Source organism: Acomys minous (assembly GCF_964271855.1).
Source record: "Acomys minous genome assembly, chromosome: 16".
In the NCBI taxonomy this organism is placed as follows: Eukaryota; Metazoa; Chordata; class Mammalia; order Rodentia; family Muridae; genus Acomys; species Acomys minous.
In genome coordinates, this window is record NC_140498.1 from 4,788,263 (window position 1) to 4,809,558 (window position 21,296).

The 21,296-nt window shown below is 49.4% G+C and overlaps 1 protein-coding gene across 2 annotated transcripts in view; it reads right to left on the bottom strand.

The window, feature by feature from the left end:
• Positions 1–9,348, bottom strand: part of GAS7 (growth arrest specific 7) — a 234,323-nt gene extending 224,975 nt beyond the window's left edge. Inside the window, exon 1 of one of the 2 annotated variants that reach the window (XM_084764353.1) lies at positions 8,653–9,348. In XM_084764353.1, coding sequence (XP_084620479.1) covers positions 8,653–8,835 — 183 coding nt within the window. In that variant the 5' untranslated portion in view covers positions 8,836–9,348. The remainder of the gene's footprint in view (positions 1–8,652) is intronic. The other variant, XM_084764363.1, reaches the window with a different exon arrangement.
• Between the last annotated feature and the right edge of the window lie 11,948 nt (positions 9,349–21,296).

Sequence of the window (21,296 nt, forward strand, 5' to 3'; positions counted from 1 at the left end):
GAGGCCAGCACACAGCCCTTCGACCTATTCTAGCCACAAAGGCTACTTAGTGTGCAGTCCACGCCATGCCTGCTTTTTGACTGTAATTCATTTCTGGATGCCACCATTTCCTTTTGCTTCCTTGTCAGAGGTACAAACTCTGCTAACTCTGTGGCAATATGAAATGTCACTAAGCAACATTCTGAATCTTGAAATTCCATTTTAGTTTAGTTACTGAGCTGTTCTGCAAGCCTGATCCGGGACTAAGCATAGGTAAACCTCATTTTTACCCGCCCCTTCCTTTTGGGGATTTGGACGGAAGTTAAGCTTGCTAAGCAGTGCTGTGTTGGCATGGTGATGTTCACACCTTGCCGAGCTGAGGCTTCTGGACCATAAGTACACTGAGGTCAGATGACATGCACACTTTTTTTTAAACTGTGCATTAGTATGAATATATCAGATCCCTTGGTACTGGAGTTACAGATAGGTGTCATCTGCCATGTGGGTGCTGGGAATTGAACCTGGGTCCTTTGGAAAAGCAGACAGTGCTCTTAACCACTGAGCCATCTCTCCAGCCCCATTCACACACACTCTTAATGCTAATAAGTGACAGAGAGTTGTGATGTGGCATTCTTTAATCCAGCACTTGAAGGCTGAGGCAGGAGGATTGTTTAAGGCCAGCCCGGGCTACATAATCAGTTCTAGGCCCACCTGGGCTACCAAGCGAGACCCCCTCCCCATCTAAAATGAACAATGGAAAAAAAAAACCTCTGTTGCATTTTTCTTTAAAACTGTCATTTTTAGCTAGGCATGGCGATACACACCTATAATCCCAAGCAGTAGGGGGCATAGACAAGAGCACGGTCTCAAGTTCCAGGCCAGTCAAGGTTACATAAGTGGACTTTGTAAAACAAAAATCATAAATAAATCTTCGTGGTTACATTTTTAGCCTCTGCGTTGCAGTGAGATGGGATCTGTTGCTGGCCTCTTGTGATCTTCATTAGAAAGGGTCTACCGGGCATTCTGTCCCTTCACGCACCAATTTTTTTTTTCTCTTTGCTTTGGGGATTGTCTGGTGTGTGTGTGTATGTGTGTGTGTGTGTGTGTGTGTGTGTGTGTGTGTGTGTGTGTGTGTGCAGGTGCCTGTGGAGGACAGAAGAGGGCATCAGATCTCCTGAAGTTAGACTTACAGGCAGCTGCGAGCTGCCCAGCATGGGAGCTGGGAACAGAACTCCCGTCACTCCCATCCCCTGTAAGAGCAGCAAGGGCTCTTCACAGATCAGCTATGTCTCCAGCAGGATTTGGGATTTTTTTTAAGTAACGATGTATAAGTTGAACTGTGTACATTACGGACATGAACGTTTTATATGCTGGGAACCTGTGGCAGAGCAAAGCACGCACCCAAGCCTGGATGGGGTGCCTATGCTTGTAAGCCCAGCACTCCAGAAGCTGAGGTAGAAGGCTTGCCACAAGTTCAAGGCCAGCTTTGGCTGCCTAATGAGTTCCAGACCAGCATGGGTTACAACATGAGGTCATGTTCAAAACAGTTCCTCCAGAGGAAGTAAAAGAGATCGAAGAGCGTGCTCTCAGTATCATTAAGGCCTCCCTATAGGCTCCATGTCTTAAAGGTTTCCCTGACTCTCACTAACACCACAAGAAGGACCAACTTCATCTACCTCTGAGGACACCTGAGACCCAAGGAGACGCTGGGCTTGGTGACACACACCTGTAATCCCAGCACTTGAGAGGCTGAGATAGACTTCAAGGGCTACTGTAAGTTCAAGGCCAGTCTGGGAGCTACACTTGGGAGGTATGGCCAAGAAGAGCAGGACTTCAAGGCCATCCTCAGCTGTATCATGGATTTGAACCCAGAATGGACTACCTGAGACCCTGTCTTAAAAACAAAACAAAACAGGGAGCCGGGCGTGGTGGCACACGTCTTTAATCCCAGCACTTGGGAGGCAGAGGCAGGCCGATCGCTGTGAGTTCGAGGCCAGCCTGGTCTACAAAGTGAGTCTAGGACAGCCAAGGCTACACAGAGAAACCCTGTCTCAAAAACCCAACAAACAAACAAACAAACAAACAAGCCAACATTTTCTCAGAAAACTACCAGAAGCTCTCGTTCCTGGACTATCTATGGTAGCTTTTGTATTGTCACGGCAGCCCTGTGGGGTGGTGACAGAGCACAGATGGCCTCACGTGACACTACCCCCTGTACCAGCTTCAATTTCACTTTTCCTCTTGGCCCACAAAGCCTAGAAAACATTTCCTGGCCTACACTAAAAAAAAAAAAAAGACAAGGCACGTGCCAAAATAGAAGCTCCAGGAAAGTTCCTGAGGGGAGGATGGGCGGACTTCCTAGATAAACTATAGTGCAGGAAAAGGAAGAAGCCCAACCAAACATTGGGAGTAGGGTGGACAGAGGCAGGTGACCTTCCCTCAATTAGGAGGTGGGGGCAGAAGATGGTGGGGACAGCTGAGATTATGGCCTTAGTGTGTGGGAAATCTGATGTGCCTGGGAATTGAATCTGGACTCAAATTTGTAGCTTGAGAAAGGAAGCAGATACGGCGAACCAGGAATTAGGCAAATAAAAACAAACTTTTATTGGAGGGTACAAGAAAGAGATACCCAATGGGACAGAAGGACATAAGCAGATCCTTGTACTACTCCACCTCAGGGTGGAGGCTGCAGCTGAGGAACTGAGCACTGGCTGAGCATGTACAAGGCCCTGGGTTTGGTTCTCCAGCACCAGAGTAAACAAACAACAAAACAACAACAAAACAACAACAAAAACAAAAAACCAAACCAAACAAACAACCCAAAACAAAACCAACACAAACCAAAACCCAAACCAAACACTCCACAGAGACTTCTTAGAGTTCACCCTCAGAGCCATGCCTTTGCAATGTCGCCTTATGCTTTGCTCTGCCAAAGGGAAGGCCGGGCACACCTGCTGGCAACCATTTTTACCTTCCTTCTCCCTGTAGATATACACACCACCCCAGAACCTTTGCCTTGGCAGGGAGAGAGGAAATTACTAATTTGGCAATTAAGGATAGGGGGACCCGTCCCAGCATTCTATCAAAAAGGCGTGTCATGTATTACCTTGCTGCTGTGGGTAATGAGGGAGCACATTCTGGGAGCACTGCCCCCCCCCCGTGGGTGGCCTGGTAACAGTCACAATGCCATGTATGTACACAGGGCTTCCTGGCTTAACACACACACACACACACACACACACACACGCACGCACGCACGCACGCACATGCACGCACTCACAGTGGGCCTACCTAGCCGCCAGACACAAGCTGGCCTTTTTTGGCTGAAAATACAAAAAGGTGTACGGTGGTTCATTTACATTTCTAGATGGAAGTCAGTCTCAGGGATTTGCCCAGTGGTTAACAGATGTCGGGGATTCCTGCTGACTTGTTGCTAAGGGAACTTTTATGAAGATGCCTAGAGTCCATAAAACCTAGAAGCTCTGCCCCATGCTTTAAAGTCTTGCTAGTGGCCGCATGGCCAGGCCAGTGCACAGTATTTTTGAAGGGTGGTTCCTGGCTGGGCGGGGATAGACAGTGCTATGGGCAAAGGCAGGTGTTCAAACAGGAGCAGCTGCTGATCCGGGCCCCTAATTGAATGGCAGGATGACTCTGTGAAAAATGGCACAATCTCAGTCCCAATTACATACCTGGGGAGCCACCAGTCCTAATTGTGAACAAAGTCAATGACTGCCCGGAAAAAAAATATTGGCATGAAGGTCAAAGTCACACCCATTTTAGGTAATTTTCATGTTACAGGGAAAAAGGGGCCATAGATTAAAATCAATTTATGTACCATAGCAAACATCTCCTGCATGTCAGGCAGCTCAGAGACACTGTGTCCATTAATTATGAAAGCTCTGGCATGAAAAGGCTGGCCTGGTGTGCAGACAGCTTAGCGGACAGGCCCAGGCTTTAGGGCCAGGCAAACATGATTTCAGATTCCAGATGCATCATTTACTATGCGCCTCTGTAAAGAAATCTCTGGAGACGAAAAACAAAAACCTCCTAGGATGGAAATAGAGAAATATAGAGTTTCCAAACCAAAAGGCCATGTCTCTGACACTTTTTTCTGCTTCTAGAAACTCTCTCTCTCTCTCTCTCTCTCTCTCTCTCTCTCTCTCTCTCTCTCTCTCTCGTCCATCAGTTGAGCTTAAGCCGTGCTGCCTCCTCCTTCTAATGTCTGTCACATGGTGTCTTCGCCATCCTTGGGAGGCAGGAACTATGCAAGGTGGTCCCCGTGAGTCCTGCTCCTGCTTCCAAGCCTGAACCTCCCTCCCTTCCATGCCACTTCCAGACTGTTCTGCGACTCAATTTGCCAAGAGCATATGGCCAACTGATGTGCTTGTCCTGGGTCAAACCCTTAAGAAGGCCCAACAAGTCATCCCTTTGTGTTCTCGGAAGCTGGCCATGGACCACATAAGAAGTTGTGCAGTTCCTATGGCGTCATCCCGTGGTAGAAGGCGGAGCACCAAAGGGCAAGCTCTCAGACTCTACACCTTCAAGCCTCATTAGAACTGGCATCAATCTACTCATGGGGTGGAGCCCTCAGAACCTAATGCTGCCTGACACTGTTGTGCTCAGCTGCTGAGTTTACAACTCAGGCTGCTGGGGACACAATGTGAACAGAGTCTCTCAGGACAAGACCTGCCGACATGGACCTCAGCCCCGCCTAAAGGAAAGATGTCTGAATTCCAAACTCTGGGTGTTTCTTCTGAGGTCTTACAGCACCCCTCAGGTCTCTGACTACTCTCCAAAATAAGAACAGACTGCAAGGAATTCCTAAGTCTGGTCAGGTCTTCTAGGCTAAGCCTGGCCAGCCCTTGTGCCTCCTCTGGTACCATACCTGACTCACCAAGTCTTCCTTGGGATCAAGTGCCCAACTCCCCCCGACGCCACATCTGCCTTCCCCAGGAGCTGTCCCTGTACCCTTGAGGGCTTCTGGGAATCACCCTTCCTGTGGGTCCCCAAGTGTATGGAAGTGACCCAGGGCCTAGTCTGCACTCGGCATGTACGCCCAGCCTCCAGCCTGGCCGCATGTCCTCTACCCATTTATTCTTCCTCTATTGTGTCTGTCAACAATGGCAGTAGCGTTCTCTGCTCTCCCCTCACCCCGCCCCCTTCTTCATGGCTGAAGGCGCAGTGCATGCCATCAAGAAAGGCTTTTCCAGCTGTGCTCATCCCAAGGCCTTTATACACCACACCCAGCTTTGGGTGTCAGCTGTTAGGCCTGGTTATGGTCGGGGGCCTTAAAGGTCCCCTAAAGTAACCAGATGGTAGCAGTCCCAGGAAGTGGTGGAACCTTTGGGAGGTAGGTCCTAGTAGGCGGGAGGTAGAGTTAAACAACCACTCTTCCTTCCCAGCCACTATGAGATGTTCTCCTTCACCATATACACAAAGTTTACTGGACTAAGAACTGCCCGTAAACCGAGTAGTCCAAACCAGGTTCGAAATGCACCTTTCTTCCTTGCAGATTTTATCTCAGGTGCCTTGCCACAGCAATGGGAAGCTGACCAGCTTAGTTCTCATACCCTTGGGGAGAATAGGTGCCCTGTGAAGGGTTGGCCACACCTTGAATATCCAGGACCTGTGGCCAGGGTCCCTAGGTCCCATAGTTCTCTGTGTGGCCTTAGGTCCTCTAGAGTCCATCTTCTGTAAGCCAGATGTCCACTGCACCATTTTACTAGTTCCTGGGAGTCTGGACCTCGCTTCCATCTGAGGCTGGCCACTCCCAAGGCAGACCTAGCAGGCTTTCTTGGGTCCAGCTCCCAATTCCCCCCTCCACAGTGCGCTTCCTGCAAAGCTGGGACTATGGCTTCCCTTCTTTTGTCTGAACCAGGAAGAGACCAGTAGAAAGAAGAGTCCACTTTGCAGATTCTTGTCAGTAGCTCACACACCCTGCACTAGAACACTTCCTGTTATTCCTCTTTCCACCAGAGGGCGAGAGGGGACACTCTGAGGGATACCCAGTTCTTCAGCCGGTGTGTGTGTGTGTGTGTGTGTGTGTGTGTGTGTGTGTGTGTGTGTGTCCATGATCCCCCATTCCTCCCCCAGAAGGCTGATGGGGTCCGTTCTGCTCGGGCTTCCTCTGCTACAGCAGTCCCACCTTCTGAGTCTGCAGATCCCCCTCTGTCTCCTTGCCGCTGCCAGGCTACGGAGTTTCGGGGTTCATATACTTCACACTCTACCCTCTGCTACACCCCAACTTAGTCCACTATCTGTGAGGCTCAGCTCACCGCAAGAGGCTCCAAGGCATATCCTTCATCCCTCCCAAGCTCTCTGCCTAGTGGTCCAGCTTATCCTCATAGCTTGCAATCCACCAAGAACCTAATCCATGCACCCCCCACATTGGTGCTGGTGAAAAAAATCCTAGTCAGGACCTGGGCAGTGGGGCCAGGTCCACTCTTGTGCCCCTGCCTTTGGGAAAATCAGCTGGTTATAGGTGAATTCAAATTCCAAGACTGGCATCAGAGGTGGTCCAGGTTGCCCCAGGATGCAGATAAGCTCCCTTTGGCCCCGGCATAGCAGGTCATATTAAGGATGCTGTCACCAGCATGCCAACTTCAGGGGCATGCCTACCCTTCTTCACATATATCCTTCTAGATCTTTTCTTTCCTAACCCTTAGCATAGCTGAGTCCAGGTGGTTGGGTCCAAAATACACACAGAATTTACTCAGCCACCTGAGTTGTTAGTCTAGTGTGCAAAACATGATTCCTTGGGTGGCAGACTTGTTTGTTTGTTTGTTTTTTTCATGCTGTCGTGTCTATCACCTGAGGACAGTGCCAGACACTGTGGCACAAGCCTGGGATCCTGGCCCTCAGTAACAGAGGCAAGAGGACTGCAGATCTGAGGCTAGCCTGAGCTACACGGCAAGACTGTTGCTCAAAAACAAATAAAGCTTCCTAAGTGGAGGACAGCACTTCACAGAACTGTCAGGAAACCTGAGACGGCGCACATGGCTTGTGTAGGTACACTGCCACTGGAGGGTCCTCCTGGCACCACCGAGTTGCTTTTAATGGACGGGAGGGGTCTGACTAGTCCCTAGGTTCCAGAGACGCCCAAGCTCCGTAAGTGCCAAGGGATGCACAGGCACACCCAGGTTATCCCAGATGCTAATTCAGCTCTGTCTCCTGCATCTGTTCATGTTTCCCTCCCTCCCTCCCTCCTCCAGGGGAAAAGCAGGGGCACTCTGTCCCTACGAATCCCCACCCAAAACAGCCAGCTGAATCCAGCCAGGGACACTCCTCACCAGACAGACAATCACCAGGCAAATTTCCACATCAGTATTTCCTGGGGAAATGTGACCACCAAAAGAACTCAAACACATCTCTCAGAGAGCTTTTTCACTGAGAGGCTCAAGGTTTCCCTGTCAAAAGACAATTGCATTTAAAAAAAAAAATGTAGCCCTTAAAGGTGGAACAGGGAAAAGCAGAGAGCCAAATCTGAGCCTCTCCCGCAGATACAGGTGATGGGAACATACTCAGAGCTCCCAGAGATGCCTCCACTAAGACCCCAGGGAGCTTATTCCCGCCTTCCAGTCAGGAATACTACTGGTCCATTTTGGGGAATACTGTGGTCCATTTAGAGCAAGTTTATTGTTGGAATCCGAGAGAACCATCCATCACGTGTTTCCAGAATGCTGGGCAGACATTTGCTAATGCTGCGGCAGGACACTTGTCAGGCCTGCTCACTCTGCAACCCTCTCACCCTGTCTTCCTCATCTCACCCTGGCCCGAGTTATAGGTAAGGTTTTCATTCAAAATTTGCTACTTTGTTCTTAAGTAGGTCCCAGAAAAAGGTAAATCTGGTCCCTTATTTAGGCTGGGTTTTACCCAAAACCTAGAAATTACACAACTGAGGGTGAGGGTTAATTTGGTTTTTATGACAATCCTGGGATCAGCAGCTCCTCAGTAAGGACTGAAAAATGCCTCCCCCACCACACACACACACACACAACACACACAAAGGACTTTAGAAACTTAGGCTCTCACTCAGACTGTGACCATGAGCTCAGTGATTAGAGGCCAGAGAGGCCTCGCAATTGTCACCCAGACAATAAACAGCCAGCTGACTTGGCTCAGCCGGCCTGTGTAGCCTTGGGGCCAAGCCAGATCCCCAGGAACAAGCCACTTTAGGGTACTGAGCCTAGAGGAGGGGGCGCCGCCTGGGGTCCAGCTCCCTGCCCGGGTCAAGCCTGATGTTTGGCTCCTCAGGCTCACTGCTAACTGGTGCATCTCAGCTGACCAGCAAGTAGGCGGCCCGGGGCAGCCAGGCAGTCCGCCCTCGGACAGCATGACTGACTGACCGCTCCTCTGCAGGAAAGGCGGGGCCGTGGGGCTACCTTTCTGAACCCCATCACCCGTGCGCCTTGCCAAGACCACCGGGCTCGGCAGCCTCTTGGCGGCCCCAGCCATCCGCGGCAGCGCGCCCGCCTGCTCCAGAACGCTCCAGAACTCGCACAGGCAACAAGTTCTTGCTTCCCCAGGAGCGACCAAGACGTGTTCGGGAGGCCCGGTACTAGGGGAACGCTGTCCACGGCCCAGAGCCCTCTACCCCCACCCCGCACCCTTCGTCCCCCAGAGCCCAGAGGTCTGCAAGGTAGAGGATCCCCGACCCCAGCCCTGGCCGCTCACCTCCAGCAGTTGCACATAGCTAGCCGGGAACCAGCCACGGAGCCCATCGTCCTTCTCACCTTCCCACCAGCCACCGTCCGGGACCTGGAGCAGCGTGAGCAGCTCGCCCGCTGCGAAGCGCAGCCCCTGGCCATGCCGCTCCCCGGAGAAGGGGTACAAGGTCCGGCAGCGAGCGCCGGCCATGACCCTAGCGCCCGGGCTCACAGTGCAGCCCGCATTCCTGCCGAGCCCCGCGGGCTGGCCAGCGGCTGCGCGGGGTCCCAGGCGCCCGGTGCTCCGGGCTCCCGCGCTCTGGGCGCGCGCCGTGGCGGGGCTGCGCAGGGGTCCCCGGGCCGCCGGGCCACGCGCGCTGCTTTCAGGGAAGCGGACTCTCGTCAGCTGCGCTGGCTCCGTGGGCTCCGCGGGCTCCGGAGAGCGAGCGGCGACGCCCCCGGGCCGGGCGGCTCTGCGGTCCCCGCGCCGGGCGGGGGGCGGGGCTCAGGGGGAGGGTGGGGGAAGACCCGGGCCCGCGGGCTCACGAAACAACTTCCCGGGCCCGCCGCGGCTGGGGACTCCGGAGTGAGTGGAGAGGCGCAGCTGCCTCAGGAGGTGGTGCCCAGAGCATCCCCCTCGGCGGGGCTTGTCCAGGGCGAGCGGAACCCCGGAAGACGCTGAGGGAGCGCTGCAAGCGGCCGGTGGCCGGGCGGGGACTCTCTCGAGGCGACCGGGGCGGGCCAGGGGCCGGACCAGACCGGCCACGCCCGCGGAGGGCCGGGCGCTCCCTGGCAGTGGGGCTCCGGGGCGACCCTACTACCCTGAGCCGCTGGAATGGGAACGCCCCTCGGTTCCTCCTGTTTGGATCTGGTGGCGGGTGACAGGCGGCGCTGCCTCCCAGGTGTCTGCAAGGGAATGTGTTTGTGACCATCGTTGTAGTGTGTGAAGCCTGGCTGAACTTGACTCACAGGAAACTGAACAATGGCTAAAGACAGGTTTGAAGCCTGGGAAGCCCGGTGACTGTGTCACATCAAAGGGGGATGCGGTGGGGAGATGAGGGGAAGGAGTCTGGGTTGGTAGGTTTTTGGATGGGGCTAAATATTGGGAAGGCTAAATAAAGAGCCCTGTAGCTTTTTGGGAAATGGTTAAGAGGTGTGGGTGTCATGGTCTAGCTCTCCTGAATTCAAGATGGGCCTGCTGAGGAGTAGCCACCCATTTATTTAGTCAGCCACTAGACATTAGCAGAGGCTTGCCATGTTCCCTGCCGGTAACGTCTGGCTAAGACCCTTCCCTTGAGACATTCATGGGCCTCAGGTGCTGAAGAAGTGTACTCTAAGCCAAGAGCACAGAAGGAAAAAGGTCCATCATGTCTTTGCTGGCGTCAACATTAAAGTACGTTTCCTAACTTGTAAATAGCTGGACCCTTCACTATGGCTGTTTTAGTGAGTTGAGCATCCCTGCAGTCCAAAAGGTAAACATTGTCAGTGCTAACAGGACGTTACAGTGAAGAAGTCCACGGGCAAACAAAACTGTGGCGGCAGAGGGGTGGGGGGTGGGGTGGGCTAGAGGGTGGGGGATGGGGGGATGGAGGGTGGGGGCTGGATGACAGCACACCTGTAATCCTAGCCCGGAGAGAGGGGTTAGGACTAGAACACGGAGAGAGTCCCAGGCTAGAGCAGGATGAGAAAAGGAGAGAGAAGAAAGAAAGAGAGGAGGGAGGGAGGGAGGGAGGGAGATATACCGCTGAAGATACTGTATAAAGTTACATTCAAGCTATGTATTAATTTCAGATTCATTTAATGTTAGACTTGGGTAACAGTCGCCAGGCACTGTATTATGTATATGCAAATATCACAAAAGCGTAAACATTTTTGGTCAGAAGCCTTTCTTTTTCTTTACTTTCCTCCCCCCTCCCCCCCTCTGCTCCCCTTTGATAGGGCCTTACTATGTAGCTGCAGCTTGCCTGAAACTAGGTAGACCAGACTGGCTTCTTAACTCCCAGAGATCTGCCTGCCTCTGCTTCTGACAAGAGATAGGCAGCCTACAGTTCTTACCAACCACTTATGCCTCTTGCTCAGTAACCTTGTACGGCACTCTGTGGCTTACCCAGCTGGGTGTAAACTTCTTCAGTATTTTAGGCTAGGATAGCCATGACAAAGTCAGTTCAATGCTAGGTATGAAAAGCCTTAAATTCTTCCATATTTGTCTGAGCTTTGAATCAGGTCCCTTTAGCTCTACGCTTCTCAGTCTTGGCAGGACATTAGAACCGTCCCTGAAGCTGTTCAAAACATTTAGCTGGGCCCAACCCAGGCTAGCATCCCTTGAGCCACAGTCTGCATTGAAGCCATCACACCCAAGGAGAATGCTGGACAACCTGACAAGTGTACAATCCATCAGGTACCAACAGACTGACAACGTCTTCCTGTCCAGGAACTAATGGGAAGCAAAGGCTGTAGGCCCATTGCCACTGAGAATCTGATACAGAAAACAGTTGCTAAATTGGGCGGGATGTCTCCCACCTTTAATCCGAGCATTTAGGAGGCCAAGGCAGTAAAAACCACCAAAAAGTTCAAGGTCAGCCTGAGCAACATACTGAGGTCCCGGCCAGTGTGGCCTACCAAGTGTAAGTCTGTCTCAAAAAGACAAAACACAGGCAAAATAACAACAACAAAAGCTTGCTAAATACCAACTAGATTTACCAAATTTTAAAAGAATTCAAACAATCCGCCTCGGGTACATAACTTTTTACAAATTGTTCAGATTTGATGGTGTGGTCTGGCTCAGTAAGAAGAACTGACTGGTGTAGAACCATCCTGCAAGGATTTACAGAAAACTCAGCCTCCACTGTGTCATCCAGAAGTCCAAGCACCAAATGACCAGGCACTTCCACCCATGGGTGAGGTGAGAAACCAAATCCAGAGGATGTGACTTCCCTGTGCTCACATGGACAGCCAACCACAAAACACGACTTTGAGCTTGTGTTTGGCTTACTGTACCTGAAGTGATGCTTCCTCTAGCCCACTCTGCCAGTCAGGCAATGCAGGCAGGCTTCATGGGAGAATAGGGGTGTGGCTCAGTGGTGGGCAAGGCCCTGGGTTCCATCCCCAGCATCATGAGAAAGCAACATAGACCCCAGGCTTCACACCCAGGAGTATCTTAGCATCTCTCTGGAGGTGGATGCTCTGAGGCTTACCTACAGTCTCAGCACTTAGGAATCTGAGGCCAGGCTGGGCTAACATAGTAAGACAGAGGACAAGGAGATAAGAGAAGAGGGAAGTGGGTGGAAGAGGAGAGGAAGGGAGGGAGGAGAGGAATAAAGGGAAAGAAAAGAAAAGAGACAGGAAGGAAGGGCTCTGTGGGGCAGTGTCAGTCAGTGCAGAAATAAGACTAGGATAGCAGGGAGGGGTACTAACGTCAAAAATGGAGGTGGAATAACCACATGGTGACTCAGGCTGAGGCAGGAGATGCTGCCTGTAAAAGAAACAAAAACACGAGGGAGCTGAGAATGTCGCTCAGTCGACGAGGATGCAGTGAGGTTGATACTGCTTGCCCCCAATGCACAAAGCCCTGGATTCCATCCCAGCACCTCATGAGCCTCGTGCAGTGGTGCACACGTGTGATCCCAGGCACTCAGGAGGCAGAAGCAGGAAGACTACAAGTTCAAGATCAACCTGAACTATATGACGTGAGATTGTTCCAGGAAGCCGAGGCTGCAATGCTCAGCGGGTGCAAGGGCCTTAACCTCCCAGTGCAAAAGAAGAGGGGAAGGAGGGAGAAGAGGAAGTAAAATATACACCCACGCAAAACCTGTGTGCCAACACAGCAGCCTAACGCTAAGCAAACATGGCGGAAACCCACACGCCTGCTGGTTGGTGCCAGGCAAACTTCAGGGCATCTATCTACCCAACATATGCCATCGAATGGTTACTGAGATGCAAAAAGAATGAAGTGCCAACACGCGCTCCAGCACAGACAAACTTCAAAGTTACTACGCAAAAGCTTCCAGATGTGAAAGGCCATGAGTTCTATGATTCCTTTATGTGAAATATCCCCAGAGGCGGATCCATAGAGACAGTAAATAGATTGCTGGTTGCCTGGGGACAGGAGTAAGCAAAGAAACACAAGGTCTCTTTTGGGGTAGTGAAAATGCTCCCAAATTAGATTATAGTAGTGATTGCGCAATTTGGTAAATCACTGGATTGTACACTTCAAACAAATAGATTTTTGGAATGTAAAGTACACCTCAAAGCTGTAACATAAAAAGCAAAAATAAATACAAATCAAGGCCTCCTTCATCTAGTCAGTATGTTTTTCTCCAGCTCTGCATACTAGGTCATTCAGCAACAGCCCGGGGAACTGTTGAGCACACTCTGTAAGCTGGGCACTGTGGAACATGCCTGTGAGCCCAGAATTGGGATCATGAGGCCTGAGGATCACGAGTTTGAGGGCTGCTTGGGTTATATTGCAATGTCAGGTACACCTGGCCTATGTAGCAAGCAAAAACAAACAAAACAAACATGCCATAAAGTGGATAATATCCTCATCTTAAGGAATAAAGAGGAGCACAAAGAATTCCTTTAGGGCAATTACAGAAAAGACAGATGATTGTCTCAGTCCATTTTGCCGTACTATAACAAAACAACAGAGTCTGGGTATTTTTATAAAGAAAGAAGTGGGGATGGCACACATTTGCAATTCCGGCACTCAAGATACTGAGGCAGGAGGGTTGCCCTGAGCTTGAGGCCAGCTTGGCTAATATAGTGAGTTTTGGGCAAGCCAAAACTACACAATAGAACCTGTCTCAAAAGGAAGCTAAGAAGGGAGATCATGAAGGAAGGTAGGAAGGAGAGAGAAGAGAGACAGAGAGAGGGGGGGAGAGAGAGAGACTTACTTTTGTTCACAAGTCTCTCCCTGTAGCTGAGAGACTGTGACTTCTGGTGAGGTGACATATGGGGTGACTTTCTAAGCAGGGTAGAAAGGTAAAGGGTGTTTGAGAGATCACATAGTAAGAGATTGAGCCAAGGGAGCCAAGCTCAACCTATAGCAACAACTCTAAAGATACCCAGTCCAGGGCTGAGCCATCTCACCTACTCTCAACCAGCCTGTACTGGGGGCTGGCAAGCTGGCTCAGCAGTAAAGGTGCTTGCAGCTAAACTACACGACCTAAGAGTTAATCCCTGGCATCCATATGGGGGAAGGGAATTGCTCTGTGACCTTCACCATGATACTTGCACACCCACTCACAATGGGTAAATAAATGTAATAAAGACAAACAAAAATGTGTACTAGGCTGGGGTTGCTTCTCTGTAGCAGAGTACTTGCCTTGCAGGCATAACGCCACAGGTTCCATCCCCAGCACTAAAACAAAATGAAACAACAACAACAACAAAAACAAAAAAACAAAGAAACAAAAAGTGAATATATTTCCCTGGCAGGGGAGAGGAGAGAGACTATGAAAGGTGGGGAAATGCTTAATCATTGCATTCCAGATGTGCTGACCTCTGCCACTTTCCCAAATGAGGAAAAGTCAACTATGCTTCCTGTAGGGGGTTACTTGTTTACTCTCTTTACTATTACATTAAAAGAATTACTTAGCAGGACGTTAGCTGCATGCAGTGGCACACGACTTTAATCCTAGCATTCTGGAGGCAGAGGCAAGTGGATTTATGTGAGTCTGTGAGATTGAGACCAAGTCTAGTCCAATCTATGTGTGTGTGTGTGTGTGTGTGTGTGAGAGAGAGAGAGAGAGAGAGAGAGAGAGAGAGAGAGAGAGAGAGAGAGAGAGAGGGAGGGAGAAAGAGGGAGAGAGAAGAAGAAGAAGAAGGAAGAAGGAGGAGGAGGAGGAGGAAGGAAGGGAGAGAGAGAAAGGGGAGGAGGGAGAGGGAGAGAATATACTAGGATAGTGTGCCCTAGTTGGACTTCCCACACTACGGCCCTTGGGGAAATCTGGTAGTAGGTCACAAAGCTGAGCAGGACATCCTCTCTGACCTATCACTTCCCTTCCCAGAAGACATCCAACTGGGACATGCTCATATACTCACCAAGATACATATATTAGTCAGCTCTGTATTAATGTAACAAAATACCCACAATAGTGAATTTATGTGGAGGAAAGAGTTCTTTGATTCACACTTTCAGTCTGTGGCATGTTGGCATCATGGCTTTTAGGCCCTCTGGTGGTACCATTCATCATGGTGGCACTGTGTGATAGAGACAGCAGCCAGTGATCAAAGAGAGGGGAAGGAGAGAAAGAACCAGGGTCCCGAAAGCCCCCTGAGCCTAACTTCTTCTCACTGGACCTCATCCCTATAGCTCCACCAACTCCAAGAAGTGCCACAAGCTGTCATCCTAGCTTTCTATCCATGGGCCTTCAGGAGACACTTACCCAGACCATGGTACACGTCAGCAACATTTACAGCATTCTCAGATGACTCTAGCTTGTGTCAAGTTAACATAAAAATAGTCAACAGAAATGAAGATGGTAGAGTGAGGGTCACCACATGAGTTATCCATGCACTTCTGTCACCAAGACTTCCATGGGGCTAGAAAAATGGCTCAGTGGTTTAGAGCGCCACCTGCTCTTCTGGAGGTCCTGAGTTCAATTCCCAGCAACCACATGGTGGCTCACAACCATCTGTAGTGTGATCTGATGCCCTCTTCTGCAGATAAAAACGCTCATATACAATAAATAATAAATAAATAAGTCTTAAAAAAAAAGACTTCCAAATATCGCAAATAGATACACACATATAATCACATTCTAAACATAATTCTACTGTATACACAATTTCATTTAAGCATAATAAAGATAGGTATTTCTTTCTCTTTAAATTTATTTTACTTACTTAAAACTTTTTTGAGATGGGGCATCAATTATGTAGCACTTCCTCGCCTGGAACTCACCATGTAGACAAAGCTGGCCTTGAACTCACGAGATCCCCCTGCCACTGCCAGAGTGCTGGAATAAGACATGTGCCTCCATGCCCAGCAAATTTATATTTTGGAACCACAAGTTTTGGAGAGAAAGTATATGGAAGTGGTGTGTGGTGACTTGTGTTGTCATTCCAGCACGTGGGAGGCTGATACAGAAGGATTGCTGTAAGCCCCAGGACAGTCTAAGTTATACAGTGGCTCTGACTCAGTAGAGCATAGTGAAGCCGAGCACAACAGGGGGCCTGGTTGGCTCCCTACTTGGAGTACAGGAGGAAGGAAGTTGGCACTGGGCGTGGTAAAGAAAGCAGAGTGCCTCGCCCTCAGTGCCTCCACTGGAGCCTCAGCCAGATGGCCCGACACAGTATTCCAACATGTGTGTGTGTAAGAATCATTGTGGGGGACCTGAACCATGGCTGGGTCGCTAAAATAGCTGCTGTTCTCCAACGCCTGCCTTTAGTAGCTCTAGCTCCAGGGCTTCTGACACCCTCTTCTGGCCTCTGAGAGCACCCACATGCACTTGTGCACACACACACACACACACACACACACACACACACACACACACACACACACATTCATGTACATATACACACACAGAATCTATGAATTCCAGGTCATCCAGGGCTACACCAAAAGAATGCTGCCATTTGTAAGCTGGTAGCCTTTTTATTGGCACCTTATTTGGCCAGCCCTACCACCTGTTAAAATTAGAAGGTCAGGCTGGCCTTGAAGATCTTTCTCCTCTTGCCACCACCTCTCAAATGCTGAGATGACATAAGCATCTGCCCTCATACCAACCTTGTTGGAAATCTTACTCGGCTGCATTCGCGACCTGAGATGAGCAGCCCTTTGAACCTTGAGTATTTTTATCCTCCCCAAATCTTTCCCACCCATGAAGACAGGAGGTCTCAATGTTGCCGCAGTAACTGGATGGATCTAAGGTGGCTGCCAGAGTGACCACCAGAGGACTTTTAACTTCATCGTAATCTCATCAGCACGCCAAATGAACTCCACTCCCTACCCGCAGCCCAACCCCCATCCCAGTCAACAGCTGCCTTGGCAAGGACAGAAAGGAACAGTAGAAACACTTAAAGAAATGCTCAATGTCTTTAGTCATCAGAGAAATGCAAAACAAAACGACTCTGAGATTCCATCTTACACCCATCAGAATGTCTAAGATCAAAAATTCAAGTGACACCACATGCTGGCGAGGATGTGGAGAAAGAGGAACACTCCTTCATTGTTGGTGGAAATGCAAACTAGTACAACACTTTGGAAATCTATCTGGCACTATGGCAGAAAACTGGGAATAGGGCTTCCTCAAGACTCCTTGGAATATACCCAGAAGAAGTGGCACCACACAATAGGGACATATGCCCAACCATGTTCATAGCGGCCTTATTCATAATAGCCAGAACATGGAAATAGCCTAAGTGTCCCTCAGTAGAAGATGGGATAAAGAAACTGTGGTACATTTACACTATGGAATACTACTCAGCTATTAAAAACAATGATTTCCCAAAATTTGTGGACAAAGGGATTGAACTAGAAATGATCATAATAAGTGCGTTCACCCAGAAGCAGAAAGACTCACATGGTATATACTCACTTATATCTGGACACTAGCCCAGAGGCATGTCCCATGAAAGTCTTCACTTACCAGGAAAGTAGGACAGAGGGGAGGACATCCTATTGGGACTCTAGGTGAGAGAAGCATGGGAGAATGGGGAAATAGAAGGATCCAGAAGGTCCTAGAAACCTACAAGATCTGGGCCCAGGGGCCCTGTGCAAACTATGGCACCAGCCAAGGACAATATGTGCAGTAAACATTGAACCCCGACCCACATCTTCCATAGGACAGGACATTCTCCATAGTTGAGTGGAGAGTGGGGACTGACTTTCACAGGAACTCTGGTGCCCCATATTTGAACATGTCCCCTTGAGGGGGGCCTGGTGGCACTCAGAGGAAGGAAAGCAGGCTACCAAGAGACTTGATACCCTATGAGCATATACAGGGGGAGGAGGTCCCCCTCAGTCACAGTCATAGGGGAGGAGAGTAAGGGGAAAATGGGAGAGAGGGAGGAATGGGAGGATACAAGGGATGGGATAACTATTGAGATGTAATATGAATGAATTAATTTTAAAAAGTGAAAAAAAAAAGAAGTGAAAAGGAGGAGGCCCATCCATTTCCAGAAAACTCGAGAATATTCCTTCCCTTTATCAGCCTGTCTCTATCTTCCATGTCCTTCACTTGGCATGGACAACCCAGGGGTTGAGAAGCTGGTTGTTTTTTGTTTTTGTTCCACCACCCCTGCCCCCATCTTGTTTTGTTTTTTTTACCTTGTTTCCAGGTGTTGATTTGTGAGAGCCAGGCATGGGCTGTACATATGTGATCCCTGCTTTTAGGAGATGTAAGTGGGAGGGTCAGGAGTTCAAAGCCATTCTTGGCTACATATTAATTTTGAGGCTAGCCTGGGATACCTAGGACTCTGTCTCCAAAAAAAAAATTTATTTGTGAATCTGTCTTTCCCCCACTCTTCCTATTCTTGGAAGAATTAATGTCTACACTTCTCACTTGGTTCTATGGTTGTACTGGCTTCATCGTTCCCTGGGGGGAAAAGAGTGCATGCACCTAGAGAGCAAAAACTGATAATAACTTCACTCATAAAACAGAATATGTGTTTCAATGAGCCCAGGAGAGGCTCCTGCTGGTTTATGGATAGAAGTGGGGGGTGGGGTGGGGAACAAGAAAAGACTGGTGCAGTTATCTGGGAGAGAGCTTGCCCAGCAAGGGCAAGGCCCTGGCTTTAGACCCCAGTCCAAGGAGAAGAAAAGAAGAAGCCTGGGCCTTTCAGTTACTTGCCTTCTAAGATGGAGGCAGAGTCAGGGCAGCAGAAAAAGAACCTATAGCCTCTAGCAGGTAACTGAGGGTCACTCCCTGAGATTAAGACCAAGGCCAAGAAAACTGCCATCGTCTTTCTGACTGAAGCTGTGGAATTTGGCTATTATTTCTCTGACCTTTATTTCTGTGGTCAGCTTAGCAGTTGCAGGGTGGTGGCAAAAATCTTAGCAGGAGCGACTCCATTTTGGTTTTTTTTATTTTTTATTTTTATTTTGTTTGTTCTTTTTATAGGGAGGGGTGGTCTATTGGGAGACGGGCAGGAGTCTACCCTAAGGCAATGGCTTGTGGTTTTCCTTGGCAGTAGTACTAAGAGATAAATGAAGAAAGAAAAAATGGTAGAAACGGGAGAAGATAACTAGACAAGATAAGAAAAAGTGAAGAGGAGACTGGGGAGAAAGAAGAGTTCTCCTTTCCGTCACATGAGAACTCTGAAGGCAGGACGAAGTCTAGCCTCAAGGGTTTTCCTCCAAAGGGGGTGACTGGAGCATTTGGATGAACTAAATTAGTCGTGGAGCCAAAAATAACTCTTAGAAATTAAAATCGGGGGATGAGGGTGTGGCTCATTGGTAGAGACTTTCCTAGTATGTGGGTTCAGCACACAGTACTTTCAGAAAAGAAAGAAGGAAGGGAGAGAGAGAGAGAGAGAGAGAGAGAGAGAGAGAGAGAGAATGAGAGAGAGAGAGGGAGATATTAAGTCATCTTTTGAGTATTAGTGCCTGTGTGCAGCAGGACACACACACACCACTCACACACACACCACAGACATACACACACACACACCACATACACACACGCACCACACACACACCACACACACACACCACACACACACACACACCACACACACACACCACACACACACACCACAGACACACACACACACACACACACACACACACACACACACACACACACACACACTTCTGGCTCATTCCTATCCTACTCAGCCAGGAAGGATAGAAATCAGACTGCCCTTGGGGAGAAAATAACAAGAGACTATCCAACAAGACAACTGATCCCTCAGAAGCTTAGGGCAGTTTAGCAGCTCATGAGAACCGCTGCACATGCCGGGGTGGAGGTGGGGGTGAGGGGTGGGGGGCCCTATGGCAGGTGCATCCTCAGAGCTCTCAGAACATCGCAGAACAGCCTCGTCAGTCCCTTCCAGCTACTTCCCTGTCCCTCTCAACCAGGCCGTTCCCAACTCCTGTTGCAGTGGCGCTGGACTGAAGCTGCCATTTTTTATGTGTAGGTGACGCACCTTTACCAAGCAGGGAGAACAGCTGAGTAGCTTGTGTTGACACAACTCCCTGGAGGAATCTTGAGGTTTCAAAATAAAACTTTAAAAACCTGGAGTGAATAACCGGGTCACAGGTTCCCCACTTTCTCCTGTGTGAGAGGGAGCTGGCTGAGGAGAGCCTTCAGAAATAGACGGGCTCTTTCTCAGAACAAAATCCCTACCACAAGGCTCCATTCTTCTGAAAGCTAAAAATAGATGCAGAATTAATCACAACAGAGAAGGAACCATCTCCACAATGACTATAATTAGCTCCATTTACTAATGAAGATTCAAATGATAAGGCTCACCCGAGTCCCAGCTTTTTTGCTTACTAATGACAGGCCCATGAGAAGTGGCTGCACGCTTTAGGCCTCAGCTGTTTCAGCTGTAGAACAGGGTTTGATACAGGAGGGCTGTGGGAAGGTCAAGGGTCAAGGCTTGGCTTTTGGGATCACCCAGGCTGTGTGGAGATAGATTCAGATCAGAAGAAGAGCTATCTTCCCCCGCACCCTCACCCCCCGCCCCCGAGACATGGTTTCTCTGTGTAGCCTTGGCTGTCCTAGACTCGCTTTGTAGACCAGGCTGGCCTTGCACTCACAGCAATCCACCTGCCTCTGTCTCCCGAGTGCTGGGATTAAAGGCCTGTGCCACCATGCCCGGCAAGAAGAGCTGTCTTAAATTAAAAGCCCAAGCCCGGCGGTGGTGGTGCACACCTTTAATCCGAGCACCCAGGAGGCAGAGGCAGGTGGATTGCTGTGAGTTCAAGGCCAGCCTGGTCTACAAAGCGAGTCTAGGACAGCCAAGGCTACACAGAGAAATCCTGTCTTGAAAACAAAACAAGAACAACAATAACAAACAAACAAACAAAAAAGCCAAAAAACAAACAAACAAACAAACAAACAAAGCACTGTCTATGGACACTCCCAGGCCTGGCAGGTAATAAGGTAAAGAATGTTGACAGTAAAAATAAAAACAAACAAACATACAAACAAACAACAGCTCTTAACCTCAAAAGAGACAAGAGATAGTTTATCCTGGATACAAATATGAACGACCGTGGACTGGAGACACAGATTTAGGTGACCCTTGATTCCACGTTCCATCATGGTTACCAGATTGATGAACTTTTTGCAGTAACAGAACAAAGAAAGTCATAAATAAAGAAACTTCAAAAATACATTTGGGAAACATTAAGTAAGTGAAACTAGGCTCTAAGCCTTGAGGCTTATCTGATTGACGTGATTAGCATTTTGGTTGGCAGGGGTTGGGGAGTAGGTGTGTTTATTTCTAAGTTCCGATGTATTTACCTAATGGATGCAAAGTTGTTAACTTCCACACAAAGGAGGAAGATACGTGGCTATGAAGAAGACTAAAAAGGTTCCCTAAGATAATTGGACTCTGGACTGGAAACATCCCAACCTCTCCACCATCACTGAATCAGCTAGTTAGCCCAGCAGAAGGTTTAGTGGGAAGTGTAGTTTCTTCTATTCACAAGGGACAGCATCTTTACTTGTGCCTTTGAGGACAAGCTGAGTGAGGAAGTACAGTGTAGTAGCTTGC